The 16,338-nt window shown below is 40.3% G+C and overlaps 1 protein-coding gene across 6 annotated transcripts in view; it reads left to right on the plus strand.

Annotated features, from left to right (window-relative positions):
* Positions 1 to 16,338, plus strand: part of CNTRL (centriolin) — a 75,205-nt gene that overhangs the window by 23,822 nt on the left and 35,045 nt on the right. For 5 of the 6 annotated variants that reach the window (XM_029062502.2, XM_029062505.2, XM_029062504.2 and 2 more), the window contains 6 exons: positions 3,887 to 4,040; positions 6,282 to 6,502; positions 7,830 to 8,006; positions 8,834 to 8,968; positions 12,475 to 12,620; positions 15,809 to 16,016. In XM_029062502.2, the coding sequence (XP_028918335.1) occupies positions 3,887 to 4,040; positions 6,282 to 6,502; positions 7,830 to 8,006; positions 8,834 to 8,968; positions 12,475 to 12,620; positions 15,809 to 16,016 (1,041 nt within the window). Of the gene's footprint in view, positions 1 to 1,651; positions 1,809 to 3,886; positions 4,041 to 6,281; positions 6,503 to 7,829; positions 8,007 to 8,833; positions 8,969 to 12,474; positions 12,621 to 15,808; positions 16,017 to 16,338 lie in introns of those variants that run through there. The other variant, XM_029062507.2, reaches the window with a different exon arrangement.

Consider the following 16,338-nt stretch of genomic DNA (forward strand, 5'->3'; position numbering starts at 1 on the left):
GTAGCAGAATTCTTCAGCCCAACAAGGCTTTTTTTGTGTCCAATGGAGATGGGACTGTGACTCCCACAGTATCCTTTTCAGCCACACAAGCACTCATAAGTGAATTTCATTGTCAATGGACTTTTCTAATCTGAAGGACAAATATATACCCAAAATGAGTTGTATATGTGAGTTTATAGTACATATATATATATGTTGTATATACTATATACATAGATATAGAGAGAGACTGTCTAAGCTCATTGTGAGCAGGGAATGTGTCTGCCAACTATGCTGTATTGTACTGAAGGGCTTAGTACAGTGGTCTGCACAGAGTCTGTACAGAGTAAGTGCTCAATAAATGCTATTCACTGAAATACACATATATTTATATAATATATTAATATATAAATGATGCACATATATTAATATATAGTGTAAATTTTATATTATAAAATTATATATTGTATAAATTATATATTTGTGCAGTATTTGTATAATATACAAATTTATCATATATATAATAATTGCAAGAATTTAAGGTCTAAGTCTGCCTTCCATCTCCATGCTATTTTTGCCTCTCCCAGTTCTCTGGACTAGTTAGAGTTCTCCCTCTCTCTGGCCCTCCCCTACCCCCAGTTCCTCCTACCTCAGTCCAGCACTTCAGTCCAGGCCAGAATCTCTCTTATTCACCCAGAGCCCATGCCTTTTTTTGTTCATTAGTTTCAACAGACATTTAAAAATTATTATTAACTTAAAAAAGGAATATTGAGGAAAAATACCATTTTGTGGCCCTTAGGGAACAGATGATCATCTAGTGTTGTATCTGAATTAATATGAATTTTTGCAGTGCTGACAGTTGTGAACATGGTGAACGGGGAGGAGGTGGGGTGAAGGTTAAGAAGCAGCAGAACTTCAACGTCTAGTTTTTGAAATCATTTTTAAGATGCCTTAGCCAATGGAGATGTTTTATTTAAATTAACGTCTAGAATATCCCATCCCTGGATTCACAGTATCTGAGTGAGCTTCCCTGGAATGTTGTTCTTTACTTTGGGGGGCGGTCAGACTACTTCTCTTTATCTCAACTCTCCAGTAGTATTTATAGGTGATCTTTTACACACTTCCTGTATTATGATCACCGTGAGTTTTGAGCACTGGAAAATGTGAAATTACATTGTAGTGAAAGCTGAAACTGTAGTTTTTATTAATAAGAGCTTTTGAAATGCGTACATCCTGTGAATTTCCTACAATTATGCTTCTGTGAATAGGTGAAGTCCAGAGAGGCTAATGATTTTTCAAATCAGGCTTTCTGCAGAGGTTAATACTTGCACAAAATATCTATCGCTCTAGCACAAGTTCCTTTTTCACTATAAAAGACTGATGGCTCTATTTACAGATTTCAGGGACACAAATAATAAAAAAGATAGTTGGGCACATTCTATGTCAGGAAGATTTCCCCAGCAAGCGAAACGAAACTGTATTCTCTAGAGAAGAAGCCCTTCCCCTTGGCAAGTGTGGGGCTGATGGAAACTGTGGGCTTGATTGGCTACATGCAGAGCTTCCTGTGTTGTGATTTAAAGAACACGGGGTGGAGCCCAGCTCCGAGGAAGCAGTTTGGGATTGGATAGCCTGCTGCATCTGCAGTCCAACAAAGAATGTGGTTTGAGGCCATAGGAAGTGGCAGGCTAACAAAAGTTTCTTGCAGAAATGTGCTTATCAGGGAGGGAAGTTTAGATGAGAGAGAGAGACGACCAAAGGGACTGTCTTTCTCCAGCGCTCTTATCCATTGTCATCATCACCGTTTTAATGGATCAAGTTCCGAACTGGAGGTGAGGTTTTGGGCTTTTTTGTTTGCCAGGGATTTCCCAGGAAGAGAAGGCAGAAAGGGAAGGGTGATCCTTTTGTGACTTTGTTTTCAAACTACAGCCCTAGCTAGTTTTGGGTGAACCCTTTTGTGCTCTAATCTACTATTTGAAAATTAAATGGTCAGTTTGAGTAGAGAATTCTGTCATTTGAACTAGGTGAAAAATGAGTCTGTTCAAACTGCATATTAAGGGACATTTATGAGAATGCCTTAATATTGGAATAATTAATGGACTCATTAATTTTCTTTTTTTGGTCAGTATTGTTAAATCTAATTGAATTGTGCACTTAACAGTTTAGATAGGAATAGGACTTGCAACTGCAAATATCTTTTTTGAAATATTTAACAAGTATTTTGGTGATGTTTTAAGGACAGGTTACCATCAGCTAGCTAATACTTAAAGTTCACAGGGAGTAATGAGTGACCACAATTTTAAAATACACGTATTTTCAGCACTAATAATAAATGTAAGCATTCTAATGCACTTGAGGAAGCAATGATGAATTGGCTATTTTTTTAAATATTTTTAAGAAAAAAGCACATAAATTTGGGGAATTTGTTACTGCTCTGTGCCCACATAGAGTAACACATTGTAAAGGTCATGACTGTAATATAGCATCATTTCCCAGTAACGTGATGATGCATTTTACTTAAGTGCTTACTATGGACTATAAAATATGTTCAGAGCAAGGGTAGATATTAGATAATCAGATCAGAGGGCTCACAGTCTGAGAGGGAAAACAAGTATTTTATCCTCATTTTAAAGGTGAGGAAACAGAGACATTAAGTGGCTTCCCCAAGGCCACGAGCAGACAGGCAATGAAGCCAAAGCTAAACCCCGGATCTCCTGATTCTCAGCTGTGCATTTTCTAGTAGGGGAGAAGCAGCGTGGCCAAGTGGAAAGAGCCATGTGCCTGGGAGCCAGAGGGCTGGGGTTCTACTACCGGCTCTGCCGTTTGTCTGCTCTGTGACCTTAAGCAAGTCATTTAACTTTTCTGGGCCTTGATTTCCTCATCTGTCAAATGGGAATTAAATATCTGCTTTCCCTCTTTCTTGGACTGAGCCCTATCTAAGACAGGGACTGTGTCAGACCTGATTATCTTGTATCTGCCTAAAACTCGTACGTAGTAAGCATTTAACAAATATTATTATTATATTATCTTAAAGCTAGTCTCTTTCACACCCATTGTGCACACTCAACATAGGCAGCTATGTCTTTTAACACAGACTGCTCTCTCAATATAATGCTATATATTTATACATGAGACTGGAATGAGCTCAACAGCAGACTTTCTGAAGGGATTCAGTCACCATATCAACAGTCACTCAAGGGAATCTGGTTTATTCCCTCTAGAGTTAAAAGGCTTGTGGTGTGATAACCTGGAGAGATAATGGAGTAGAAATGGGATCTTTCCAAACATATGTTTCCCCCAGAAAGAAGAATGAGTGATCCCATCTTGACCAAGAGCAGCCTACTCACATTTCTACTTTTTTTCTTTGCATAACAGTGAACTTGTACCCACAGAGGCATTGTAAAAATATACCACTTAGCTGGGTGATTATATAGCATGTGTCAGGAGAGAGGTTATTTTGACTCTGAAAATGGCAGCTGCTACAGGTGGCTAAAACATCAGGGTGACAAGGGAAAAGTGTTTATCATGAACGGTGGGGAACAGATGGTTGGTTGTGCAAAAGGCTTTTCAAGGTTACCAGTTCACACTGTTAGATGCATTAGTAGGGTCATCTTTAAATAAACAGGAAACTATAATTGGGTGTGTATATATTGATATGTATATAATCTATAAATATAGATATATACACACACCCATATTTATATGTATATAAGTATATTTATATAGAGAGAGAGATCAATAAAAAGGTGCAATCCCTGCAATAAAAAGGATATGAATAAATCATGGTAGCAAAGGAATAAAATTGAATTGGTCTAAACATTTTCTCTTAGAAAACTTACTTATCTTTTAAAATTGTTGGCTAATATTGTCATAGAACATTTAAAGAGCTGCCTATAATCTCAATTCATAGATTCACATGAAAGCTCAGAAAACAATCAAAGAACAGCATCTTAACTTGATGGATAAACATTACAAACAGCTTGAAAGTCGCCTGGATGAAATTCTTTCAAGGATTGCTAAAGAAACTGAGGAAATTAAGGACCTGGAGCAGCAGCTTACTGAAGGTGAAGACTTTGTCGTATATATTATGAAGATTCTTTTAAAATAAGCTAGCTTTAGTAATGGTGAAGAAAATGTATTATTTACTAACTAACTCAGAGACTGATATCAATCCACTCATTGCCTAAATGGGAAAGTTGAAAACACCGATATTTTACACTGAAAAAGTAATATAACCTCTTCCAATTAATCTATTTAATAAAGGAAAAACCATTAGATGACTTTTCAGTAATGGCACTGTTTCTTGCAGATCATTAGAAATGATGATTGGAGATCAAGAACAAGTACTTTGAAATTGCGTAGATGATTCTTCTTTTTTTACTGTATTTGTTGAGTGCTTACTTTGTGCCAGGCACTGTATTAAGCGCTGGGGTAGATACAGATTAATCAGGTTGGACACGGTCTGTGTCCCACTTAGGGCTCATAGTCTTAATCCCCATTTTACAGATGAGGTGACTGAGGCACAGAAATGTTAAGTGATTTGTCCAAGGTCACACAGTAGACAAGTGGCAGAACTGAGATTAGAATCCAAATCCTTCTGACTCCCAGGCCTGTGCTGTATTCACTAGGCCTGTTTCTTAATTTGCCTGCTTTCATAGGAACTGTGCCTTCCCTAATAGGTCTGGAAGTTGAAAAGATAGGGCAGGTTGTAATTTCTTTTATTATAGAGCAAACACAAACTTGGTCTAAGGTAGTAGCAGTATTAATCATTGATCATGGTCAAAGGTGAACCAGATTGGCGTGAAAGAATGGAAATGTAAAGTAAGTTACTGCTGTTATTTTTCCTATCTATGATACTGATTTCCCTTTAAATCAGCACATGAGGTTGATTGAATAATGTTGCATAGTGGATAGAGCATCTATCTATCTCATCTATCTTGCCACCGACCTCTTGCGTATGTCACGCTTCTGGCCTGGAACAACCTCCCTTTTCATATCCAACAATTACTCTCCACACCTTGAAAGCCATGTTGAAGCCACATCCTCCAAGAGCCCTTCCCTAACTAAACGCTCATTTCCTCTTTGCCCCACTCCTTTCTGCATCACCCTGACTTCCTCCCTTTATTCACCCCCCAAGCCCCACCAGCCCCACAGCACTTATGTACACATCCATAATTTATTTATATTAATGTCTGTCTCTCCTCTAGACCGTAAGCTCACTGTGGGCAGGGAATGTGTCTGTGGTATTGTTGTGTTATATTCTCCCAAATGCTCTGCACACACTATGTGCTCAATAGATACAATTGACTGATTGATCAATTGATAGAGCTTGGGCCTGGAAGTCAGAAGGACCAGGGTTCTAATCCCGGCTTTAACCCTTTTCTTTTTTTAAAATGGCATTTGTAAGTGCTTACTATGTGCCAGGTACTACATTAAGCATTAAGGTAGATAAAAGCTATTCAAGGTGCACATAGTCCATATCCCACTTGGCCATCACAGTCTTAATCCTGAATTTACAGATGAGGTAACTGAGGCACAGGAAAGTAAAGTGACTTGACCAGGGTCACCTAGCAGATAAGTGGTGAAGCCAGGATTAGAATCCAGGTCCTTCTGACTCCCAGGCTCGTGCTCTATCCGCTAAGCCACGCTGCTTCTCACGCTTGTCTGTACATATAGTGCCTGGCACATAGAAAGCGCTTAACAAATACCATAAAAAAAAAATGTGTTAATTTGGATATAGTTTTAAGAGTAGCTGGAGCTGCTAGACTTTTTGACATAAATCGCATCTTTTCTATCTCTTGGGTGAACAGATTCCGTTGTCTGTTTTAGAAATGATCACTGAGCATAATCATCTCTTGTTTGGAGAAGAAGACTCTCCAGAACTGCATGACACAAAAGTATTCTAAGCACAAACAAATGACAGCTATGCTCTAGTTTTACCAACACTTTGATCCACATAACCTGTGTACATTAATTTTAATATCCTTCAAAAGAAGAGCGAGTTGAGCTCAATCTGTTTCTTTTAACTTTTATTTCCCTATTATAATGCTACCATTTAATGTCTGTTCCTGTATTCCATTAAGCAGTGTGAAAATGTTTTTATTAAATATCTGCTTATTATTCGTGGCCCTTAGAATTAAAAAGCAAATATTCTTAGAAGAGGTGATGACAGTTTTAGAGTTTGGTGTGAAAGTTTAGTACTGGACTGTATCACAAAAAATATTACTAAGAATGGGGAGAGAAGGGCATTTAAAAAAATTCTAAAGGATTTTCTTGTGCATTTTGTCTTTAATTCTGCTATCTAGGTCAGATAGCAGCAAATGAAGCGTTGAAGAAGGATTTGGAAGGTATTATCACTGGTTTGCAGGGATATCTGGATAGTATGAAAAATCAAGCCAAACACGCCCAGGATGAATGTGAAAAACTACGGACTGATAAAGAGACTTTGCTTCAAAGGTTGACTGAACTTGAGGATGAAAAAAACCAACTGGAAATAGTTGCAGTGGATGCAGAAAACATGAGAAAAGTGAGACAAATTTACCGGTTTCTTTTTCCCTCGACAAATACAGAATTAACTGCCCATGGAATGAATTGAAAAGCCTTAGAAAATTTTTGAAACTTTCTGAGGAATAAAAAATGCATTTTTATGTGGCCATTATGACACTCGGACATGTTTTTCCTTCTCTGATGAAGGAAAATAATTTTACAAAATCAGAAAGTTTCAAGGTTATTTAGGATGAGCCCCTGGTAACTTCTAAGGCAGAGTCATACCTGTTCAATCAGTGGTAATTATTACATGCTCACCATGGGCAAAGGACTGTTGAACAATTCACTCAGTAAGGATGTCTTACTTCCAATTCATTCATTGATTCAGGCGTATTTATTGAGCTCTTACCGTGTGCAGAGCACTGTACTAAGCGCTTAAGAGAATACAATATAACAATAAATGGACACATTTCGTGCCCACAACGAGCATATAGTCTAGAGAGGAAGACAGACATTAGTATAAATAAATAAAATAAATTACAGATATGAATGTTTTCTGATTTTGCTAAAATATAAAATATCAAGTATGACTGAGCTCCATCAGCCCAAACAGTTAAGGGGTGCCAGATCATCAGTCAACATGGGTCTTCTACCAATGATATTTTGCCTAAATTATAACTAACAATTGGTTAGGCAGTCTAGAAACCAGCCTTGCAAGAACACTAAACAGCAAAAATTAAAGAATAGATTAAAGTAAGTTAAAACTTTCCATTTGGAGTTATTATTTTGATTAATATTGAGAAGCAACATGGTCAAGAACTAGAGCCCATGAGCCTGGGTTCCAATCCTGACACTGTTAATTGAATGCTGTGTGACCCAAGCAGGATGTGGGCGAGAGGTCAGCAGCGAGATAGATGAGATCAAGGTACAGTGAGTAGGTTGGCATTAGAGGAGCAAAGTGTGCAGGTGGCGTTGTAGTAGGAAGGCAGCAAGGAAAGGAAGGAAGGGGAAAGGAGTGCTTTAAAGCCAAAGATAAAGAGTTTCTGCTTGAGAAGGAGATGGATGGGCAACTATTGGAGAAACTGGAAGAGGGGAAACATTAAGTATTAATATTCATATAAATGTTAATACAATCCTTTTGCATAAATTTTGTGCCACTTAATATCCGAGGGTCCCAATACCATTTTGGTAGACCGAGATGCCATGAAATGTTCACTATGGATTCCTGGACTTGGGCTTTTCAGATGGTAGAGTATAAGGTTTACAATGTGCTAGTTTCTTGCACCACAAAAAGATAATTGCAAGTGTAAATCAGCAACATTGGTGAAGTATGTGTTACTTAGATAAAATGCAATGTGTAATTGCAGGAACTTACTGAGCTGGAATGTGCACTTCAAGAGCAACAAGAGGTAAATCTATCCCTTAGGCAGGCCCAAGGAGATCTTAGTGCTTATGAGGTTGAATTGGAGGCTCAACTCAAAACAATGGACTCCAGAGCCATCCAGCACAAGGAAGAGCTGGATAGGCTAAAAAGAGAGAGTCAGGTAAGGGCATGGATTCCTCAAGACCATTTATTTATACTAGTTCTTTATGAAATGATCATGTAACTGAATAAAGTCAGAAGCCTACATTTCTAGATTTATCCATATTTTTTCCTTGCCTACCTGTAGAGGATAGGCAGATTGGTTCTAGAGCATACCTTTGCTTTCAGTAGGTTTGGGTGCAGTCTTTAGAAGGGTAAGCAGCATAGCCTAGTGGATAGAGCACAGCCTGGAAGCCAGAGGACCTGGGTTCTAATCTTTGCTCTGCCACTTTCCTGCTGTGAGACCTTGGGCAAGTCACTTAACTTCTTAATGCCTCAGTTTCCTCAAGTGCAATTTCCTAATTACCTGTTCTCCCTCCTATTTAGACGGTGAGTCCCATGTGGGTCAGGGGCTATGTCTGGCCTGATTACCTTATATCTACACCAGCTCTTAGAGAACAGTACTTGACACATAGAAAACATTTAGCAAATATCATTTTAAAGAACAAACAAAAAAACGCTGCAGTTCTGAAGAATTTATCCAAACCTTGTTTGAAATACATTTGTTTCCAGTACCAGAAATGAGATAAGAATGGTGGTAACTAATATGTAACTTCACATAAAAATTAAATTGAAGAGTATTTTCTAGCATATCAATAGAGAATACATGGTCTGTAGTAAAATAAACTAGACATTTTGATCCCCAGTTCTGTAATTGGAAAGCAACATACATGATCATAATAAGTAACAGAACATATCCGTAGCCTATTTCAGTAGCTGTGATTGAATTTGTAGTGTTAGAATGTTTTTACAAAGCATAATTATTTGGAATGTGTTCTTTGGAGATAGCTGGAGAACTCAGCTCTTCAAGCTGAACTAGAAAAAGAAAGGCAAGCCTTGGAGATTGCTCTGGCCAGAGCTCAGTTATCAGAAGAGAAGGAAGAGGAAAATAATAAGTTGTCCTCACAACTACAACAATTACAGGTACAGTATTGACTCATAAAAATAATTCTAAAAGATTTTTCAGCATTTTTTTTCCCCCAGCAATTTCACAACAGTCATCTCAGTTTGTCCTCACAGCATCAGTGTGAGAAGGAAAAGGCAGGTGGTAGTACCCCTATTTTAGGAAAGGAAACTGAAGAGGAGACTGATTTACTGAGGTCACAAAGCATCCAGTGACGGAATTCAGGTTTCCTGATACCAAGAGCTAGTTTTCCACTAGACATTGCTGTGTACCCCTTAATAATTGTCTCGATCTCATTACAAAGAAGACACAGCTCAGAAAGATTGGTCCAAATGAGATTTTGACATTTGTCCTGGAACCAATGTCTTTTTCAGCCCCCTTGGAGGAGGGAAATTCTGAAGCACCAGGCCTTCAACTGAAAACAGCTGCCTCCATTGCCCGGAAAGACCAATCATGCACATTGGCTAATCTCTATTGCTAGAGTGATAAAAAGGCAGAGGGGCAATGAGTGTAGTCAACTGGGTTGTTGTCCCTCCAAAAGCAATACGGTAGAAACTCATTGCTAACCAGTCATCCTAAAGAACTCATCTGCAATGCACTTTGGGAAATCAACTCGTAAACTAATTAGAATTGTGTACTCTTACTGGGCTAAGGAGAGAGAGAGCCTTTTCAGATATAAGTGGAGAGGGGAAGGTTGAAAGGGTTAGGGGCCCCTTCCTGGAATTCCTGTTCCCCTCCCCAACTGGTCATAATCTTCCAACACCCCTAAACAAGGGAATTATATGGTAATAGGATTGCAAGAGTTCCAACCACCAGAGTGAGATCCTCATCAGAAATCAGCATGGCTCAGTGGAAAGAGCCCGGGCTTGGGAGACAGGTCATGGGTTCGAATCCCTGCTCTGCCACTTAGCTGTGTGACTGTGGGCAAGTCACTTAACTTCTCTGGGCCTCAGTACCCTCATCTGTAAAATGGGGATTAAAATTCTGAGCCCCACGTGGGACAACTTCATCACCTTATATCCCCCAGCGCTTAGAACAGTGCTCTGCACATAGTAAGCGCTTAACAAATACCAACATTATTAAATCAATCAGCAATATTTTCTGAGCACAAAATACAAAGCATTCGACATCTGGGAAAGCATAACAGAAGTAAGACTCGGGGTCCCTACCTACAGGCATTTTCATTCTAATGGGAGAGGCTGATTGACAAAAATTACGTAGAAATAGAACAGGAGGAAGAACAAGGATATAACCAATGGTGAAAGCGAAATTCAGTGGAATATGGTATCAGTGAAAGAAAAAAGAGCCAGAACAGAAATTCTGGTACCAATTATTTCTAAGCATCAAGCCAAGCTTAGTCTTGCTTGGCTGTTCCTTTGTCAGACATCACACAGGTGGAGAGGGAAATGGTGGGTGGCACAGGCCCTCTAGTATGACCGCAGCAAGTCTGACATGGCTCCCGGCATCTCTCTGAGGATGGTTCTGCACAGTTGAGAGACTTGCAGAGAGTTTACTGTTTAAGGAGTGCAAAATGGCACTGTGTGTGGCATATCTCCAGCCCGTCCCCTCATCTCTCACCACAGCTGCTCAGGTACTGAGCCCGTTGCTGCTCCCAAACCTCATCCCATTCCAGCCCAGTGAACGTGTTATTTCCGGGGCAAAGGAGATGACTGCATCCAGCTCTCTCCCTTCTTCCTGCTCTCTCTTCATTTCCTGTGGCTTAGGTGACAAACATGGGGAGGAGGAGGGAATGGCTCCAAGACCACTAGGCTGACACTTGGCATTCCCCACTTCGGTGGCCCAGAAGTAGACTTTGGGTCCAAGTGGGAGGCTGTAATAATATTTACGGTATTTATTAAGCACTTACTATGTGCCAAGCCCTGTTCTAAGCATTGAAGTAAATACAAGGTAAGCTGGTTGTCCCATGTTGGGCTCACAGTCTTAATTCCCATTTAACTAATGAGGTAACTGAGGCACTGAGAAGGGAAGTGACTTGCCCAAGATTACAAGCAGACAAATGTCAAAGCCGCCATTAAAACCCATGTCTTCCTGACTCCCAAGCCTAAGACTTGTAGTATTGGTTCTGGTAATCAGGCCAGAGACAATGACAGTGATTATCGGGCCAAAGAATGTAGATAGAATGAAGGAAATCCGCCAAACGCTTAAGTATGATGTTTGTCGCCAATACATTGTCTTTAACAAAATCATCACCCGATTACTTTTTATTCTCCACAAGAAAGAAATTTTCCACATCCAATTCTTATTAAAGCAGTTTCAGGTTTTAAAAGCTGTAAAAATATCAATAATTTGGAGACTATTGATTGTTGTATTTATGGAGCTAGAGGGATCCTGGTTCTACCACTTGTCTGCTCCGTGACCTTGGACAAGTCTCTTAGCTTCTCTGTGCCTCATTTTCTTCATTGGTAACATGAGGATTAAATATCCTTTATCCCTTCTATTTAGACTATTAAGCCCATGATTATGTCCAACCTAATTATCTTGTATCTACCTCAGCATTTAGTACAGTGCTTGGCATGTAGCGAGTACTTAATGTATATCGCCAGAATTAATATCGGTGACTTAAAAAATAAAAGATGGTTTTCATTTGTAGTTTATTAGTCATACGGCTCCATATACTTAGTTAAATTGAGGTCTGCCTTCTCCCAAATACTGGTTAGCTTTTAGAAATAGTTACAGGCATCAGACGAAGGGGAAAGGATCTTGTTTCTTATATAAACTCTAGATATCAATATTGATTGCCTTAACTTGGCAGTTCCGCATTGTCACAATTACCGTGAAACGAAGTTATGCGAAGTTGTCCACACAAAAGTTGAAGTTGGAAAGTGCCTGGTAATTCATAGAGAGCAGCTATGAAGCTGGTGCTCTAGTGATGGAATATTTTGAAATATATTAGGGAAGCAGCGTGGCTTAGTGGAAAGAGCATGGGCTTGGGAGTCAGAGGTAGTAGGTTCTAATTCCAACTCCTCCACTTGTTAGCTGTGTTACTTTGGGCAAGTCACTTCACTTCTCTGCGCCTCAATTCCCTCAGCTGTAAAATGGGGAGGAAGACTGTGAGCCCCACTTGGGACGACCTGATGACGTTGTATCTACCCCAGCGCTTAGAACAGTGCTTGGCACATAGTAAGCGCTTAACAAATACCAACATCATCATATTGGCACACAATGCTTTTGATCCAGTTGGTGGTGCAATTCCTTTGGAAGAATTAACTAGCTTCACTGCTTTACACCAGTATAGCCACTATTTGGTACAAATAACTGGTGATGATGATGGTATTTGTTGAGCACTTACTATGTGTCTAGCACTGCTCTAAACACTGGGATAGATGCAGGTTAATCAGGTTACACACAGTCTATGTCCCACATTGGAAATCCCTGTCCTACATGGACATGACCGGAGGTTGTAGAGATTGTCCTGTTCAACAGTAATTGCCTAACAAAATATGGAAACCTTATTTAGCGAGCTCTGTCTTTCATTAATCAGAACTCTTTCTTTTTATTTCTGTAGGGTGACAATAACTTTTTGAAACAACAGCTTAAAGACTTTCAAAATCAGCTCAGTCATGCAGGTGATGGCTTGATTCATCCAGAAGAAGCTGCAGCTCGAGTGGGTGAATTGAGGAGAAAATTGCAGGCAGGAGTTGGTGAGATTAGGTGAGTAAAATCAATAAAATGTTTCTAACTGGAGAGCGCATAGGTAGAGTTAAGTATTTGAGATTAAAAAGCTAGATCTATGTCCGTGAATATTGTTATTCAGAGGCTTCACTCTATTGGATTTTTGTGGTACAACAGTTAATCCGCTAAAATACAAGGACATTATTAAAATGCCATCATATACATTTTGGCATTTAATAAATGCTTACTAAGTGCTTAGCACTTTGGGTAGGTAGAAGAAAATCAGAGGAGACACAGTCTCTGTTCCACAATCTAAAGAGAAGGGAGACCAGGAATTTTATCTCTCTCTTTCCTATGACGGTACTGAGGCCCAGAGAGATTGCGTTACTTTTCCAAGGCCCCACAGGCCAGTGGCAGAGCTGGGATTAGAATCCAGTATTTTCAGACCCATGTTATTTCGAGAAGGCCACACTACTTGTTTTCAAATTTGTTGCTGTCATGGCCAAACTAGTTTGGGTGTCAAAGAGCATAGACCTGAAAGTCAAAGGACCTGAGTTGTAATCCCAGCTCCGCCACTTCTCAGCTGTGTGACCTTGGGTAAGTCACTTAACTTCTCCGTGTCTCAGCTACTTCATCTGTAAAATGGATATTAAGGCTATGAATCCCACATGGGACATGGACTGTGTCCAGTCTGATTAGCTTGTGTCTCCCTCAGCTTTTAGTACAGTGCCTAGCATATAATAAGCCCTTAACAAATATCAGTTTTAAAAAAACAAATTTTAGCTTGAATTGAGCCATGCAGACCAAGTTGATAGTTGGGGGTTCTGATCCCCCCCCTCCAAGATTGCTTCTTCAGTCCATGTGTGGAGGATTTAATCCCCATTTTACAAAGGAGGTAACTGAGGCATAGAGAAGTTAAATGTCTTGTGCTCAAGGTTACTCAATGGATAAGTGGCAAAGCCGGGATCAGAAGCAAGGTTCTTCTGACTCCCAGGCCTATGCCTTATCCTAGTGGCTGCTCAGGTTCTTGGTCGATCCTCAAAAATGTACCACCTCTTTTGATATTACGAAGATAGCTGCTGTTTGCACCGGTATGAAAATGGTATTTTCAAACTAGCTGCTGAAAGGCAGTCTGTGCCAACTTGTCTGGCTCTTGAAATGGCAGGGATTGGGCGGTAGGAGAGAGGAGTGTGCATGCCCCTGAGTTTATACCCCACAGCTCTTCATCTCAGTGCCTCTGGGAGGAAATTGGTTCATTTCCTGGTTGGGGAGGTAGTGAATAGAGGACAGAAGGCTCTGCAGAGCAGAGGTGACTCTGTGTGTTTGTGTGTGTGTGTTTTACACATTTATGGAGTGCTGCCCCCCTATGGGATGTCACCATGACTGGAAGGAAGAGGGGGACTTCCACTCATGTTTCCTTGCAGCCGTTTTCTGTTAAGGAAGAGCAGACCACAGGGAGAAGAATTGAGGGAGGAGAGGGGAGAGATACTTTGGTTATGGCAACTCCTGCTGCCTCTTCTCCCCAGCTTTGGGAGGCCACTCCCCTTACATCTGGGCTGACCCTGGGACTGATGGTGGTGGAGTGATCATGAGGGTCATGTGATAGGGGATGGCCTTACTAGAGGGTCCCGCCCTGGGTGTAAATATCAATTAATGCTGCCGTGGTCAGGAGTAAGAAATTACTGGAAGGTTAGCTTGGGAGGAGTGAAGAGTGAGAACTGAGCCGTAGAGGGAAGAACAAAGCTTATGTTTAAGTAGGGGACAGGGGAGGGAGAGCTTTTAAAGCCAGTGACTAGTAGTTTCTGTTTAATGCGATTGACACCCAGTTGATCAATACTCAAACTTCAGGCTTTTCCATCCATTACCCCGTGTTCCTCTCCTCTGCATTCCCATTCCTATAGAGGAGGCTCGAGCATTCCCCAAAGTCCTAGCTGTCGGGCAGCAAGAGGGTTAGGTAGCCTGGATTTTCAGGAACCCTGGGCAACAAGCTAGCAATTGGATAATAATAATGATGATGGTACTAGTGATATTTGTGAAGTCCTTATTATGCACCAAGAACTGTACTGAGTACTGGAGTAGATACGAGATAATCAGTTCAGACACGGTCCCTGTTCCACGTGGGCTCACAGTCTGTGAGGGGAAAAACTGACATTGAATCCCCATTTTACAAGTGAGGAAACTAAGGCACAGAGAAGCTAAGTGACTTGCCCAAAACCACTCAGCAGGCAGATGGTGGAGTTGGAGTTAGAATCAGGTCCTTTGATGCCCATGCTCTTAATCAGTGGTATTTATTTAGTGCTTATTATGTGTAGAGTACTGTAAAGAGTGCTATGGAGAGTACAGTACAATAGAGTTGGTAGACACAACAAGTGTACAGTCTAGAGGATAATTATGGTTAAGTGCTTATTCTCTGTCATGCATTGTTCTAAACTCTGGAGTAGATATAGATTAATCAGGTCGGGACACAGTCCCTATCCAACACAGGACTCACAGTCTAAGTAGAGGGAGAACAGATATTTCACCCCCATTTTACAGTTGGGGAAATTCAAGCACAGTGAAGTTAAGTGACTTACCCAAGATCACGCAGCAGTCAGCGTAGCTGGGATTAGGACTCAGGTCTTCTGACTCCCAGGCCTGTGATCTATCCGCTAGGCCATGCTGATTTTCTTAATAATAGAGCAAAAAAGACTAATACTTTCCTATCTGTACTTTATCAGGTAGTTGCCTCTCTTGCTGGATTGTAAGGTTCTTGAGGGCAGGGAACTTGTATACTAATTCTGTTGTACTATCTCAAACACTTAGTACTGTGATTTGCACACCATAGTTGCTCAGTAAGTGTTATTGGTTGATTCTGTCTTTTTGTGCAGAATTATGGCAGAAATACCACATCTCCCTATTAGCTAGCTGGCTAATGAAATACTGTAGTCTAAAGACCAGTTAAGAAACATATGAATGCTGTTAAATCTTTCATTCCAAACCTACCTTTGCTCCAAGCAGACCTGATAGTCTAATTTAAAGAGCATGCAAATATTATTAAAGAAAAAGCAGATTTTCCAGTGCTTTAGGAAACCAATCTTGTTGAAATGGAAGTTATACGTTTTGTGGAACGGACACACTTCCATACTTACATGCAGGTCTTTAAACAGTCTTTCATTGGCTCTTCCGGTATTCAATACCACGGACAAAAATCTCCCTTTTTTACTTTGAATTTTGTATTTTCCTTTCAGAATCCAAAATCCCTCTGACATCTTGGGAAAGAGTCTTGCAGATTTACAGAAGCAGTTCAATGAAATACTGACTCAGTCTCAGTGGGAAAAAGAAGACGCCCAAGATAGACAGAGAAGACTCCAAGAGGAGATGGCATTGCGGCAAGAGCAACTGGCTGATGGGCAAGAGGCGTATAGGAAGGCCTGCAACAGAGCTGCAGAAGCCAGGGTGAGTGAGCAAAACTGAGGCTGTAAAATGGTCCAACTGCATTAGAAACCAGTTCTCTTTCCCCATGGAATACAGTGTTTCTAGTCTTCCTTTCTTCTGAAGTACAATGTATTTATTGTTTCCATGAGATGAACCAAGCTTGGATGACTGAAATTTGATATAGGATTTGCCTCCTCCACATTCACAAAAAACAAATAGAACAGGCTTAAATGCCAGCTGTGTTTTTTCAGCTCTGGGAACCGGAGGTGTTCTAAACCGTGAGAGGGATTCTCTGTAGAACTGGGTGCCAACACTTTCTTTTCTTTTCTTTTTTTCTTTTTTA

This window comes from Ornithorhynchus anatinus, chromosome 4 (assembly GCF_004115215.2).
Source record: "Ornithorhynchus anatinus isolate Pmale09 chromosome 4, mOrnAna1.pri.v4, whole genome shotgun sequence".
Classification (NCBI taxonomy): Eukaryota; Metazoa; Chordata; class Mammalia; order Monotremata; family Ornithorhynchidae; genus Ornithorhynchus; species Ornithorhynchus anatinus.